This window comes from Poecile atricapillus, chromosome 4, assembly GCF_030490865.1.
Source record: "Poecile atricapillus isolate bPoeAtr1 chromosome 4, bPoeAtr1.hap1, whole genome shotgun sequence".
Taxonomy (NCBI): Eukaryota; Metazoa; Chordata; class Aves; order Passeriformes; family Paridae; genus Poecile; species Poecile atricapillus.
The window spans coordinates 73,543,394-73,557,064 of NC_081252.1; the positions used below are offsets into that span (position 1 = coordinate 73,543,394).

The 13,671-nt window shown below is 52.5% G+C and overlaps 1 protein-coding gene across 6 annotated transcripts in view; it reads left to right on the forward strand.

The window, feature by feature from the left end:
- Window positions 1-1,530: 1,530 nt before the first annotated feature.
- Window positions 1,531-13,671, forward strand: part of RNF24 (ring finger protein 24) — a 28,588-nt gene continuing 16,447 nt past the window's right edge. The window contains exons 1-2 of one of the 6 annotated variants that reach the window (XM_058838404.1): window positions 1,531-1,657; window positions 10,594-10,676. Coding sequence is in view for 1 of the 6 variants with exons in the window: in XM_058838397.1 (XP_058694380.1) it covers window positions 1,536-1,657 (122 nt within the window). In the remaining 5 variants the exon portion in view is untranslated. Of the gene's footprint in view, window positions 1,658-3,632; window positions 3,769-7,645; window positions 7,775-10,593; window positions 10,677-13,671 lie in introns of those variants that run through there. The other 5 variants (XM_058838403.1, XM_058838401.1, XM_058838400.1 and 2 more) reach the window with 5 other exon arrangements.

Consider the following 13,671-nt stretch of genomic DNA (forward strand, 5'->3'; position numbering starts at 1 on the left):
ATGCGCATCTCAGCGTTCGTGCTGTCACAGCACCCGGGATGCTCATCCCTGTGTCCCTGTGTCCATCCTGTCACAGCACCCGGGACGCTCATCCCTGTGTCCCTCCGTCCATCCTGTCACAGCACCCGGGATGCTCATCCCTGTGTCCCTGTGTCCCTATGTCCATCCTGTCACCCGGGATGCTCATCCCTGTGTCCCTGTGTCCCTGTGTCCCTGTGTCCCTGCTGTCACAGCACCCGGGATGCTCATCCCTGTGTCCCTGTGTCCATCCTGTCACAGCACCCGGGATGCTCATCCCCGTGTCCCTGTGTCCCTGCTGTCACAGCACCCGGGATGCTCATCCCTGTGTCCCTGTGTCCATCCTGTCACCCGGGATGCTCATCTCTGTGTCCCTGTGTCCATCCTGTCACAGCACCCGGGATGCTCATCTCTGTGTCCCTGTGTCCATCCTGTCACCCGGGATGCTCATCTCTGTGTCCCTGTGTCCATCCTGTCACCCGGGATGCTCATCCCTGTGTCCCTGTGTCCATCCTGTCAGAGCACCAGGGATGCTCCTCCCTGTGTCCCTACTGTCACAGCACCAGGGATGCTCATCTCTGTGTCCCTGTGTCCCTGTGTCCCTGCTGTCGCAGCACCCGGGATCACCGTGTCCAGCCATCCACGCAGCGTGGAGAGGGAAGGAAGGGGAAGAAGATCAGCTTCCCTTGCACGTCCAGAACATCCTCGGACCAGCGCGTGACGGTGGCTCTGGGTGACATCCCAGCTCCAGGGTGATGTCATTTCTCCCACAAGTGAGGTCGTGTCCATGGGAAGGGACAGGGAAGGAGACAACTGGAGGGGTGCGGGCAGCGATGAGCAGAGTGAGACAGTGCCTACCCGCAAACCACCCCGGTGTGTGTCCTGTCCCCTGTGTCACCCTTCCTGCCACCCTGTCCTCACTGTCACCAACCCCTGTCATACGCCTTCACCCTGTCCCTCCTGCCACGCCCTGTCCCCGTCTGCACTCGCTGCCACCCCATCGTGTCCCCACTGCCACTTCATGTCCCCAGAGTCATCTCTTGTCTCCACAGCCCTTGTTCCTACAGTCACCCCGCATCCCCGCTACATCATCCCCTTTCCCCAGTGCCACCCTGTCCCCAGTATCACCCCCTGCCACCCTGTCACTTTAAGTCCTCACTACACCCTCCCCGCCTCCAGTGCCACGCTCTGCCCATGGTCACTGCATGTCCCCAATGTCTCCTTATGCCCCCACAGTCACTCCTTGCCCCCGTCGACCCTCCGTCACCTCTGTCTGTCCCATCCCATCTCCGTGTCACCTCCTTTCCCTGTCACCCCGTCAGCCCGTCACCCGCGTCACGCCCCATCACCTCTGTCAGACCCCTCCCCGTCTCCTTCCCCTGTCATTCCTTGTCACCTGCTTTCCTTGTCACTTCCCCGTGTCCCCTCCTGTCCCCGCGTCACCCCCGTCCCCCCCCCCCCCGCTGTCCCCTCCCGTCCCCTCGCCCCGCCCCGCCGGCGCTGGCAGGGCTGTGCGCATGCGCGGTGCTGGCGGGGAAGCCGTGCCCGGCTCCGGGCGGGGCGGGGCGGCTCCATCCGGGTCCTGCCCGGGCCGGGCGGTGCGGGCGGCGCGAGCCCCGGCGGGACAGCGCGGCGGCGGGTGAGTGAGGGGGGCGGGAGCCCCCTGGGGGGCCGGAGGACTGGAACCCCCCCGAGCGCCCATATGGGGGGCGGGGACCCCCCCCCGGTACCCCCATGTGGGGTGAGACCCCTCCCTGTGCCTTGTTCTGTGGGGAAGGGACCCCTCTCCATCCCCCCCTGTGTGCCTGGGATCCCTCCCTGTGCACCCCGCTGTGGGGCAGGGTCCCTCTTGCAGCTCCGCTTTGGGCAGGACTCTCCCCTCTGTGCCTTGTTCTGTAGGGAAGGGATCCTCTTCCAGCCCCCTGTGGGGTGGGACTTCTCCCCGTGCCTTGTTCTGTGTGGAAGGGACCCTCTGCCAACCCTTCTGTGCGGTGGGACGTCTCCCTGTGCCTTGTTCTGTAGGGAAGGGTTTCTCCTCCATCCCCTCTTTGGGCTGTACCCTGTCCCTGTGCCTTGTTCTGTAGGGAAGGGTTTCTCCTCCATCCCCTCTTTGGGCTGTACCCTGTCTCTGTGCCTTGTTCAATGGGACAGGGTCTGTTTTCCAGCCCTCTGTGGGGCAGGACCCTCTCCCTGTCCCTGTTCTGTGGGACAGGGCTCCCCCTCCATGCTCCCTGTGGGGCAGGGGCAGCCCCTCCTCAGCAGCTGCCATGGGGGACAGGGTCCTTCTGTCTCTGCTCCGCGGTCCCGTGTGGGGCAGGGACCTCCACAGGGCAATGGAGCAGCCCCCGCGTCCCTGCAGACCCCTAAGGGGACACTCAGGGGATCTGGGCTGTGCTTTTGGGGTGTCTGGCAGCGCTGTAGGGCTGCCATAAGGTCCCGCTTGTGGGGCAGAGGGGACAGCCCAGAGCAGAGGCTGGAGGCACGGACTGCATCACCCCGGAGGGATGGAGGAGGGGGCTGGGGCGGCACAAAGGGACAGGGGGCATGTCCCCACCCAGCTCCCATCCTGCCTGGACCCCCGTGATGAGGGGGAGCTACTGGGGATCCCATCCCACCCTCGGCTCAGGGTCCCCCCTGATGAGGGAGAGTTCTTGGGGGTCCCATCCCACGCTCGGCTCAGGGTCCCCGGGTCACCTCTGTTCCCGGTAGCCGCTGGCTTGGAGTCAGACACGTCCCCATGCTTTCCTGGGGCCGAGACAGGACGCTGCGGGTTTCTTCTGCTTTAAAAGAAAACCCAAAAAAACCCCAAAAAACAAACCACACAGAAATGGGAAAAGCTGCTTTTTTGGAGTTACACTGGGCTGCTGTTCTGCCCTGCCAGCACGTCCATACCCTCCCTGCATCCGCCGCTTTGGCAGGGGACGTGCGTGGGACCCTGGGGACTGGAAACCAACGGGTAAAAATGCACCTCCTGCGGTTTGGGGTTTTGGGTTTTTTTGTTTGTTCAGTTCAGCCTGTCTTTGTCTTCGCCGGGTTGCACGGAGGAGAACACGCGTGGGTCTCGGTCACCCCACGAGCGGCGCCGGCTCCGTCGGATGTGCCAGCGTTTGCGTCTGGGGCTTGCTTCCCCCCTCCCGTGCACACCTTTGGCAGGAGGCTGGGATGACATCTTGCTCTGGCACGCTCCTCGCCTTTGATCTCGAGTTTCCTGCCATGGATAACGTGTTCGGCAACACGCGAGCTCGGCTCCGCAGCTGCCGGGGAGGGCGATGCGGGTGCCTCCTCCTCCTCCTCCTCGTCGTCCCGGTTTTCCCCAGCTGGCTCCTGCCTACAGCTCCCGGCTTTCCTTTGTTTTGGGTGCCGCCAGGACGGGCTCTCGCAGCCCGAGGATGCTCTGAACGGAGCAAAGCCAAGCACAAAAAGACACCACCCCCCCGCCCCAGTCCCTTTGTTTCCAGGCGTTTGCGGGCTCAGCTGGTTTTTACACGGTGGTGTTTTGTGTGCCCAGGCAGATAAGCCGACTACTCAATGTCTCTTTTTTTTTTTTTTTTTCTTTCTTTCTTTCTTTCTTTTTTTTTTTTTTTACCCTATTCTGAGTTATTTTGGGTGCTTTAGTTTGCAGGGAGCACATCCCAGCTTCAGGCTGTGCAGGAGGGATGCGGCAGCTTCCTGGGAACGGGGTGAATTTGCCAGAAGCATAACTGGAACATCTCGTGGTTGTCCTCTGGTGTCCTCCTTGCATCTCCTCGGGTGAGCAGAGCCATAAGCTCTCAGCACCACACTGAAATCTGGGATCACCAGCCCTTCTCCTGGGAGAACTCTGACCCTGGTTTGCAAGACCCATTGCCAGCAGCAGCTTTGGGGACAGAGGAAGGTGAACAAAACCCAGGCCTGTGCTCAGCAGTGATGGCTGAAATCAGCCTTTTTTTAAAAGATATCCTTGATTTTACAGAAAGCAAAATATAAGTTCTAATATTATTATCATCATTATTTTTTAGATTCCTACTGCTGTTTCATTTCCCTCAGGTGTTGGGGTTAATAGCCAAACCCATCACCTGAATTCATTTGAATGCTATTTTTTTTTTGCACGACAGATGTACACAAAGCACGTTAAGCGTGTCAAACAGCCCCTGAGTAAATCATGTTGTTTGCTCTATTACTTTATTCATACAGGTTCGATGCTCCAGCTGATGCATTTGGAGTGCCGTGCCATCTGGAGCAAAAATTAAATACGAATTTGGCCCCTGGCCTGGAAAAATAACAACCCTCTGCCCCATTAATAATCACCAGTGGAAGTATAGAGCCCCTGACAGAAGAACTGCTTGGGGGCAATGTGTAAGGAGCCCAAAATGCACTAATTGAGGTATTTAAAACATATTAAAAAAGGGAAAATAAACGCTTCCACCCCCACGTGCCTGAAGCAGGCAGGAGCAGTGATGTGGTCCCGTTACCAGGTCACGGGGCTGATACTGGCAGATGACAGTCCTGATCCTGAGTGGGTGGAGGTGTGTGTGGTGGTGATTTCCCACATCTCCCAGCCTTGCTGCTGTAGGAAATCCCCTCCACAACCTCCCACAACCTCTCTTCCACCACTGCTTGGCTCAGGTTTGCTAATTTTGTCCCTGTTCACCAAGGCTGGGTTGGACACCCCAGGTCTGCTGCTTGGGTTGCTGGCATTGCTGTTTGGTCAAAGGCTGTCTCAGATTTGGGGAGAACCAGATGTGGAGGTGGGTCAGCCCTGCTGGAACTTACTGCTTGTGCCTCCCAGGCTCAGATCCAGTCGCCTCCAGGTGTGATTAGAGATAACTGTGATGGACCAGCTGTGAAGGACACCTTTGGGTCAGCGTGCTCTGAGTGTTGTGGGATCTGTTGGACCTTCAGATGAGGAATACTGTGTGCCACATGGGAAATCAGGTGATGGCTGCTGGTTGCTACCACTGCTCTTGGCTGGAGAGGCCTGTCCTTGGGGAGAGGCATGTGATGGGGTGGAGGAGGATTCCATGGCAAGGAAGCAGCAGAGCTGCTCAGGACTGTGGAGCTGAACCAAGCCTGGAGGTTCTACCCAAGAACAGCCAATTTCCAGCTGCTTTCCTGGACTAAATGATGTGTGGGATTACAGGAGGACACCTGGCTTTGCTAGGAGGGCTTTTGTGCTTCTGGACCATCTCTCCAGGTGTTCCCCCTTGGGTCACCCCTCCCAGTGACCTGCTGCCACCTCCACTTGGGCTGTGTGGCAGCAGACGTGTTTTGAGTGATTCAAAGCCATAAAACAACACGTGGATGTGGAAAAGGTGGAGAGAGGCACAGCTGGTGCTCATCTCCTGTTCCCACCACCTGCGCCTGGAGCCTCCTGCCTTGGGATGACATGGCTGAGATGCGGTCCTCCCCCACCTTGCCAGACTCCTGCTGCACAGTAAAAACAAACAAACCCATCCTTTGGGCTGTGGCAGGAGGTGCAGATCCTTCTGGTGGTCCTCAGCCAGTTTGGGCCGTTGGTCTGGAAGCCTGGAGGGTGTTTTTTGAGGTTGAAGCTCCCCTGTTGGTGTGGTCGAGCTGGGTTTGTTTGTTTTTGTTCCTGCAATCATTCTCCTTAAAGCTGAGTGTTGTTGACACAAGATAAGATCGGCCAGTCACAGCCATCTCCTCCTCCCCTGTCACTGTTGCCCTGGAACGGCTCAGACTCAGGTCAGGAGTGGCTGTCCTGGTGTCCCCACCCCGAGTCGCTGACAGGGCTGTAAAGCGGCATCAGTGATGATGTGATACTGGGCTTAACTGCAAGTGAGCCCAGTCATCGCCTGAGCCCGGCGGGTGCCGCTCGCTGGGTTGAGAAATGCCAGCGATCCCATGGAAAATGAGCTTCAGGACAGCATCCAAACCCACGTGGTTTTGCTACAGCCATGGGCAGTGGTGATTTTCTTCCCGACCTGAGGGATGGGAAAGCCTTGACATTGACAGTGGGCTGGAGCAGGGCCTGTTCCTCTGTCCCGAGATGCAGTGGTCCCCGCTGGAGATGGAGCTGCATCATTTTTGGGCGCTGTTCCCTCTGGGGAACATGGACAATGTGTCATTTTTCTACCTGTCTGGCATGTTTGGATTCCATCAAAGAACAGAAAAACAATCCTAAAGGGTTCCAACCACATGTGGAGGGCTCCTGCATCCTGCTCATGAGCAGTTGTGGTGCTGAAGGGATGGTGAGAGGAGATGAGCCCGGGCCTAATACCAGTGTGTGGATGGGCAGCAGCAGCTCATGGACCAAATTAGCTGGAAGCAGCTGGCTCAGTGTAGCCAAAGGCTGTGAGGTCTCAGGTTGCTCCAGTGCCAGAGCAGCTGCTGGATCAGGCTGTGGAAAAAGCAGAGACAACCAGGGAGGGCAGGGTGTCAGGAAGCCTAGGCAGGGATATCCTGCTTTTTCTGCTCCAGCTTCAGGACTGTGAGTGTGAGAAGCAAGCAGGAATGACTTCTCCAGGCTTATTTTGGCTTTAGTTTTGTTTTTGGGTGGGTTTGCAGGACACCAGGACTGCTGACAGCTGGGGTTCTGGCTCCGAGGGGAAAAAGGATCTTTGCATGGGATAGTCCTGGAGGCCCACCCCAATGTTTGAGGGACAGTGTGCTAGCCAGGTTCTTCAGTGTGCTGTCTCCATGGAGGCAGGGGATGGAGGGGGTGTCAGCACATCATAAGGGTTATTGATGTGTTGGAAACCGTGAAAGCCCTGAGAATGGTCATGCAGGATGACCAAGAATGAGACTTCTCCAAGAAGGTGGTGGGATTGATAACCCAACCGAAGTGCAGCTGCACCGATGCCCACTGCGTGGTCACCAACAGGAGAAGGAGCTGGAAGCCACTGTGCATCAGGAAAGTTGTGACATCATTGCCAGCACAGAGTCATGTGGGATGACTCAAACAAATGGATTGCTGCAATGGATGGGGATAACTTTCCATGATTTACCAGCAGCCCTGGCTAACTGGGAGGTCCCAGCTGACTGGAAGCAAGCAAATGTGAAACACAGCTACAAGAAGGGCAGGAAGGAGGATTTTGGGAGCTACAGGGCTGTCAATCAGGTGACAGGAGCAGATAACCTGAGTGTCCTCATGCATCACCAACAGGGCAATCAGACATTCTGAGTTTGTGACAGGCAGGTCCTGCCTGACCAGCCTGATCTCCTTCCATGACAAGGTGACCTGCTTTGTTGGATGAGGGAGAGGCTGTGGGTGTGTCTGTCTGGACTTTGGCAAGGCCTTTGACTCCACTTTTTCGTGGAAGGGGCTGGAGTCACCCTCCCTGGAGGAATTTAAAAGCTATATAGAAGTGGCACTTGGGGACATGGGTTAGTAGAGGCCTTGGCAGTTCTGGGTTAGCAGTTGGACTTGGTGGCCTTAGAGGGCTTTTCCAACCTGAACGATTCCATGATTCTGTGATTTTATTATCCCCTCAGAGGATTAATCCCGCCGCTAATGCAGCTTTTCACTCGCAAAGCGCTTTAGAGGAAGTCGCGCCAGGAGAGCGCTTGGAGAGAGAAACTGAAAGTGCTGAGCAGGAGGCAGCTGCCATCCTGATTCCAGCCCTCCTGATTCCAGCCCTCCCTCTGTCACTCTCCCATCCTGTGCAGTGGAACTGGGTTTCCCAGCTTCTTGGCTCACTGGAGTATTTTGGGGAAAATAGGAGAGCTCCGTAGCTGTGCAGCTTCCCAGGCGTGGAACCAGGGCATTTCAGCTCTCCCATCGGTCCATTGAAATCCAGGAGGAGCAGCCCGGCAGGTAAGAAAGTGGCTGAAGCCAAATGACCCATCCAGACTGGGTGGGGAGGGATCAGAGTCTTCAAGCCAACTTCAGCTACAACAAATCCACCCGAGTGGATCGTGCCTCCCGCTGATCGGGGCTCTCGGAATTAAATCGCATTCGCCAGGGTATTGTAAGGATCGAGTTAAACTTCTCTCCTCGAAGAGCTTTGTCCCGAGCAGGCAGATATTTCCAGGCAGATATTTCCTTGTCGCTTTAACAACTCCCATTTTCTTATTGTTCCCTCTAAAAACCCGGTCGCTGGGCTTCCCCCGGGGCGATTTCCTGGCTCTGTTCAAACGCAGCTGCGGGGTTGGGGTTTTTCTTTCGCTTTTTAGTTGAGAAGTTTTGGATGACAACTTGGTGTTTTGCTCTCTTGGCGAGTGAGATAAAAGATAAGGCTTTTGGAGGCTGTGGCAGTGGTGGCCGTCTGAAGTGGGATGGGATTGTGTGGTGGTGGTTTGAGGGCTGAATAAATTGGGCTGAGCTGGCTGGAGCCTGTCTGGTGGTGCTCGTGTGGGTTGGGTGTCTTTCAGCTCAGCCCTGCACCCCAGTCTTGCTTGGCATTCACACCAAAACACCCTCACCGTTGTGCTGAGCGTAGTTTGGGGGCGGCACTTTGGGAGTAAAAGCAGGAGAAATGGATCATTTTCTCAGCTGTGGCTTTGCCTGAGGAATGCTGAGTTGTCCTGAGCTTCTGACCGTTCTTGGGGCTTCCTCCTTGTATCCTCCTTCTCCTGAAGCATCTTCCCCATGGAGCTGCCAGCGATGCAGCAGGAGGAGCAGGTCAAGGAGGTGATGGGAAAGACCTGGGATGTGTTTCAGCCAGGTGAGAGGGATGGAGCTGGAGACAAGCCTGACATCAGGTGATTTATTCCAGCCTTGGACACTAAAGCTGGGAGCAGGAGTGTTGCAGGGAGGTAGATGGGACTGCATGGGAACAGTGGGTGTTTTCCCAAAGCCAAAGACTAAAAATGTGCTTAAAGACTAAAAATGATATTGTTATAAATGATTAGCCAATTTGATTAATAAAAAGAAGAAACTTATAATCAAATTACAATCATTAAAAGGAAACCATAAACAAAAATGAGTTCAGTGCTGTGCCAGGCGAACAGTACCAGGTGATACAGGGAGGAGGCTACTGCAGCACTTCCCCACCATGCTTCACAAACTGCAACTATCTCAAGGTGCTTTTTATATGTTTTCAGGCTCTTCAGGGGTCCTTTGGAATACACTGCTTGCAGACAAATATTCATGCTGGTTTTGGGCATATATGTTGTAATTTCCTTGGGTTTCTTGGAAATACACTTCTTGCAGACGAATATTTATGAATGCATCTCGTTACAATCTTATCGGACAGAGGTTTCTTGGAAATACGCCCCTTGCAGATGAATATTCGTGTTGGCCTTGCTGCATATCACTATAATCTCATCAGGGAAGGTTTCCTGGAAATATGCTAGGATTCTTGTCAGACAAGATTATAACTTCAACACAAATTTATTCATGCTATGTATCACAATATAGTCCTGAAGAAAAATGGGCTGGAGAAGAGGGATTATGCTGCTGTCCAATCAGGCACCTCCAAAAGGAGGGTTTTTAAGACAAGCAGATGAAATTGAGGCCTTGTTCACACTGAGGTTGGAACTTGAGCCTCTTTCGGTTTCTTTTTTGGATGGAATTTAAAAGAGGAAAGAAGTAAGCGCTGACAAAAGTTTCGTTTCTTTCTTAGAAAACTTCTGTTTTCTAACAAAAATTGCTTCTCTTCAAAGGATCTCCTGAATCCTTTCTGCTTCCTTTAGGTTTGATCTATCTCAGCTATTGATGTTCTGAGCTGGAACACCCAACTTAGTAGCAAACTGCTTGATATCAAAACCCAGATTGCACATTGCCTGCTTCATCTTCTAAAGCAAATAATTTATTTTTCAATATTATGAATTGCTCATGGTGAGGGTAGCAGGAGATCCCAGTCTGTTTCCATGACTGTGCTGTGTTATATTTTCCTTATTAACCCACGTCCTTGCCACAGAGCTGTGTGGATGAAGGCTGCTCATAGCTGGGCACAACTTGGGTTTTGTGGCTCAGAGATTTTTCTCTTTTTTCTTATTATTAAAATGATGTTTTCCTAGACCAATGCAGAACAAGTCAGGTGGTTGGGACAGATTTGTTTTTAGCTGAAGAGTCCATTTCTGTAAGAGTTACAGCCCAAAGATGAGTTGTGAAGCCTTGGCAGGTTGCTTGCCCAGGATGGGATCCTGTCTTGAATCTACTGTGGATGGACTGATCAGGCTTCCCTTGGATACCCACATCATTCCAGACAACCCTCTGCAGCACTGAGCTGGAAATGCCCCTTTCCCACCCCAAAACCAGCCCTGATGCAGATTTCTCTGTGAGGACTCGCTGTCCCCAAAACCAGCCCCGATGCAGATTTCTCTGTGAGGACTCGCTGTGTGGCAGCCGTCTCTGCGGGCTGCTCCGTGCTTTTGTTTACATCTGGTAGAAAACTTCTTAAATTTCCTGGCAAGGGAGTAATTCTAATCCCTTTCAATGAGATCAACGGATTAGTGTCTCAGATGCTTATAAAATTGTGAGGATTAGCCAAGCCTCCCCCTCTATTCTTTCTGTGCCACGTAACATCATCGCTGCGTTTTAGAAGGGCATCTCTGTGCTGTTACCAAGAGCTGAAGCAATTTCTGGGAGCCTCTGCAAATCCAAGCGTTTAAAAACCATGTCTTCATCCTCTCCCTTGCTCCCTCTGGATTTTTGTGCAATTTTTAGGGTGTTTTTCTCTTTTCTTCCAGCATCCCTGGCACCCAACTGCGGTAGCTGTTCAAGCAGATACGTTGGGTTTGCGTGGCTTGGCTGCATTGCGGCACCCGTGCAGGTAAGTAGGGAGCTGAGCCCAAAGTTTTCCTTCACAGAGACTTGCAAATTCCCATCTTGAGAGGACCAGATCCCAAAAAAACGTGTTAATTCATGAGTTTGCCCCTCATTTCAAAGGATTTGGGCTTTTGTGGTCCATCCCCAGAGGGGAACGGCGCTTCTGGGCCGACGGGATGCTCTCACCCCAACTGTTGGGAGCAGGATGAACCTCCACACACCCACATTCCTGCATCCTCTTAATTACAACCTGCACTTTCATTAGGACTTGCTCCCTAACCAGCTCGCAGGGAGCTGACAGGGAGGAGGGTTTAGTTCAAACCCTGTTGCCTCTCCCCTCAGGGCAGTTTTTAAACGCTTTTTCTCCCGGTCGATGGCTGCGTGGTCGCTTGACCTGTTGGAGCAAAGTGATCCCAAACTGCCGACTGGTAGGAGCTCGGAGCCAGGAATTCCTGGCCCCGACCCAGTAGAGTTTCAGAGGCGAGCTTTTAAATATATACAAAGACAAGCTCATAATTTCCACTCTACTAATGAGGCCACGGCGTTTTCATTGAAATGTGCCAATAGGCGCCGCGGTGGTATTTTAGCAGCCTTGTACTGTGAATCCAAATGTGATTTAACATGGCAACCCCCGTGGAGCTGAGGAAAACCAGCTTCTCCCACTGAATTTCAATGATGCTGCTCAGTGGCACTTCCCAAAAATCCCCTGGGTGGTGGGACCTCTCCTTGTGTTTCATCCCGACAAAGTTTTTACCCCCCACTTTGGTGAAGGTGGGAATGGGTTGAAAGGGGATATTTAGATTGGGAAAGTCTTAATTTAAAGCCTGGGTTTAACAGATGTGTGACTGGCTGGTGTCAGGTGGAGATTTAATAACCGAGCTGGCCAGAACTATCATTAAATTGTAGTAAAAAAAATGGAACATGAGGGCTCCAGACATCATGTTTTCGCTTGACCTTTAAAAAGCCACTCAAAGCTGCCAGCCTGCTCGTTGCTAAGCCACCTCCTTAGTGCCACTCATATATTTTCCCTTCTAGTAGGCGATTCAGCACCCGGGAATTTGTGGAGATCCAACAGTAAACTGTTACACGCCTGAAATTCCCACTGCTGGTTTTTTAGCTTTGTAGCCGTGAAGCACTAGGAAAATATTTAGCAGGTTTTGTTCAGTCAGCTGCAAGAAAAATGTAAATTTCAAATAACTCTCACAAAAGGTGTTTGGTTTGGTTTGCTTTTTTTTTTTTTCCTAACAAGTTCTGCATCAGCAGCACAGGTGTAAATTGGGGTTTTGCTTATTTAGGGCTCAGTTTATGAGGAACCCCTGTAAGAAGCAGCATCCCTGAGCAAAGGAGAGGTGTGGGCAGGTGATGTTGAAAATTTACACCTTGTTGTCCATCACCTCCTGGTTACAGACCCCTGGGGTATGGGTACACCTGGATTTTAGAATCACAGAATCATGGAATGGTCCAAGACCATCTCATTCCACTAGAGCAGGTTGCTCCAACCTGGCCTTGAACATTTCCAGGGACAGGCAATCCACATAAACAACCTGTGCCAGTGCTTCACTAAGGTCCCTTCATTTTCTGCATCTCACTAAGGACACGCCACAATTCCAGGAGAATGGGGAAGAAGGATGATACCCCATGGCATCACCCTCAGTGCTGAGACTCTGTGACAGAGGAGGAGATGCATTTGGTGGTTGGTGAATGTTTCTGTCCAAGCACCTCACTTGGCTCTGCAAGTCTGCCTGTGGAAAAGTTCCATTTTCCATTTCCAACTAAATTTTATGGGGTTTTCCATCCTTGCAGCCACCTTTCTTGTGCCACTCCCGTAGTGGTGAAGAAGTTCTTGTCCTGTTTCAATATGAGTCCCAGGAGGTTTTTTTGCTGGACTCTATAAAGTGTTGCAAAACCATCCCAGTCTCTGTTAGCAAGGGAGAAGGAATGATAAAAAAAATGCTCCCCTAAATCCCAGTACTTGAGTCAAAACCAGGAAAGGGGTGGACTGACTGTGCAGTTCATTTTTTGGAAGTATTAGGAAAAGTTGGAAACAGCAGTGACGTGGCACTGGTGTGAATTCCCAGCAGGCTGGGGTTTGGGATTGTCTGGGTTTTCCTGAAGCCTTTTTCAGGCTGTCAGGATTGTAAAATACAAACCTGACCGGATCAAAGTGGGCTTGGAGGAACAGCTGCTCCGTGGGATTTATTTAGGGACTTTTTTTCCCTGGTGTCCAGTCACCAGCTTTTTCACTCTTCTCCATCCAGCTACCCCTTCTTAGTTTTTACCTCAGATAGAAATGGTGTAATTAAAAGTGTCCATGGTGTGCATTCCTGAGGACTGAAACCCAGGATCCAGGAGCAGAGAGCAGCAGCATAAAGAGGAATTCTTCCCTCTCTGGCCTCATGCTGCTTTTCCACCACAAGGCTTTACAGCCATCTGGATCCCCTTTCAGATTGTGTCCCCCCCTCCCAAAAATCCATAACCTAGCAACCTTATTTAGTGTAAACGAGATCATTCTGCCTTCCTGTTCCCAAATTGTGCTTGGCTCCTCTGCCTGCCTTCATAGGACGGCTGCTGGCAGCTGTGATCCCATCACTGGTCCTGAGTGCTCATCTGCAGCAGGATTTCCTAGGATTATTGATCACTGTGTGTTGCACTGATTATTATTTTTTTCCCTCATTAAAGTAGCTTAGGAAATGGGGGGAAAAAAGGTTTCAGGAAGTTGTTTAATCCATCTGCTTCTCAATATTAGACTGGAGAGGGCAAGTTGCTCTTTGGCTCCATGGAAAGTGATTGGTTTTGGTTCAGCCTGAAGATGATCAAAGTGTGATTTTTTTTTTTCTTCCAGATGTGGTATTTTGGGAGTCTCCATTGCTTCCCACAGCTCTGTGTCATCACCCAGGAATTTTCAAATTCCCTGGAGTGTTTAACACCAATTTCTCTGCTCTGACCCTTCAGCTGCGTAGGCTGAGTGTTTCTCATGGAGTTTCCAATTTGCGTTCCCC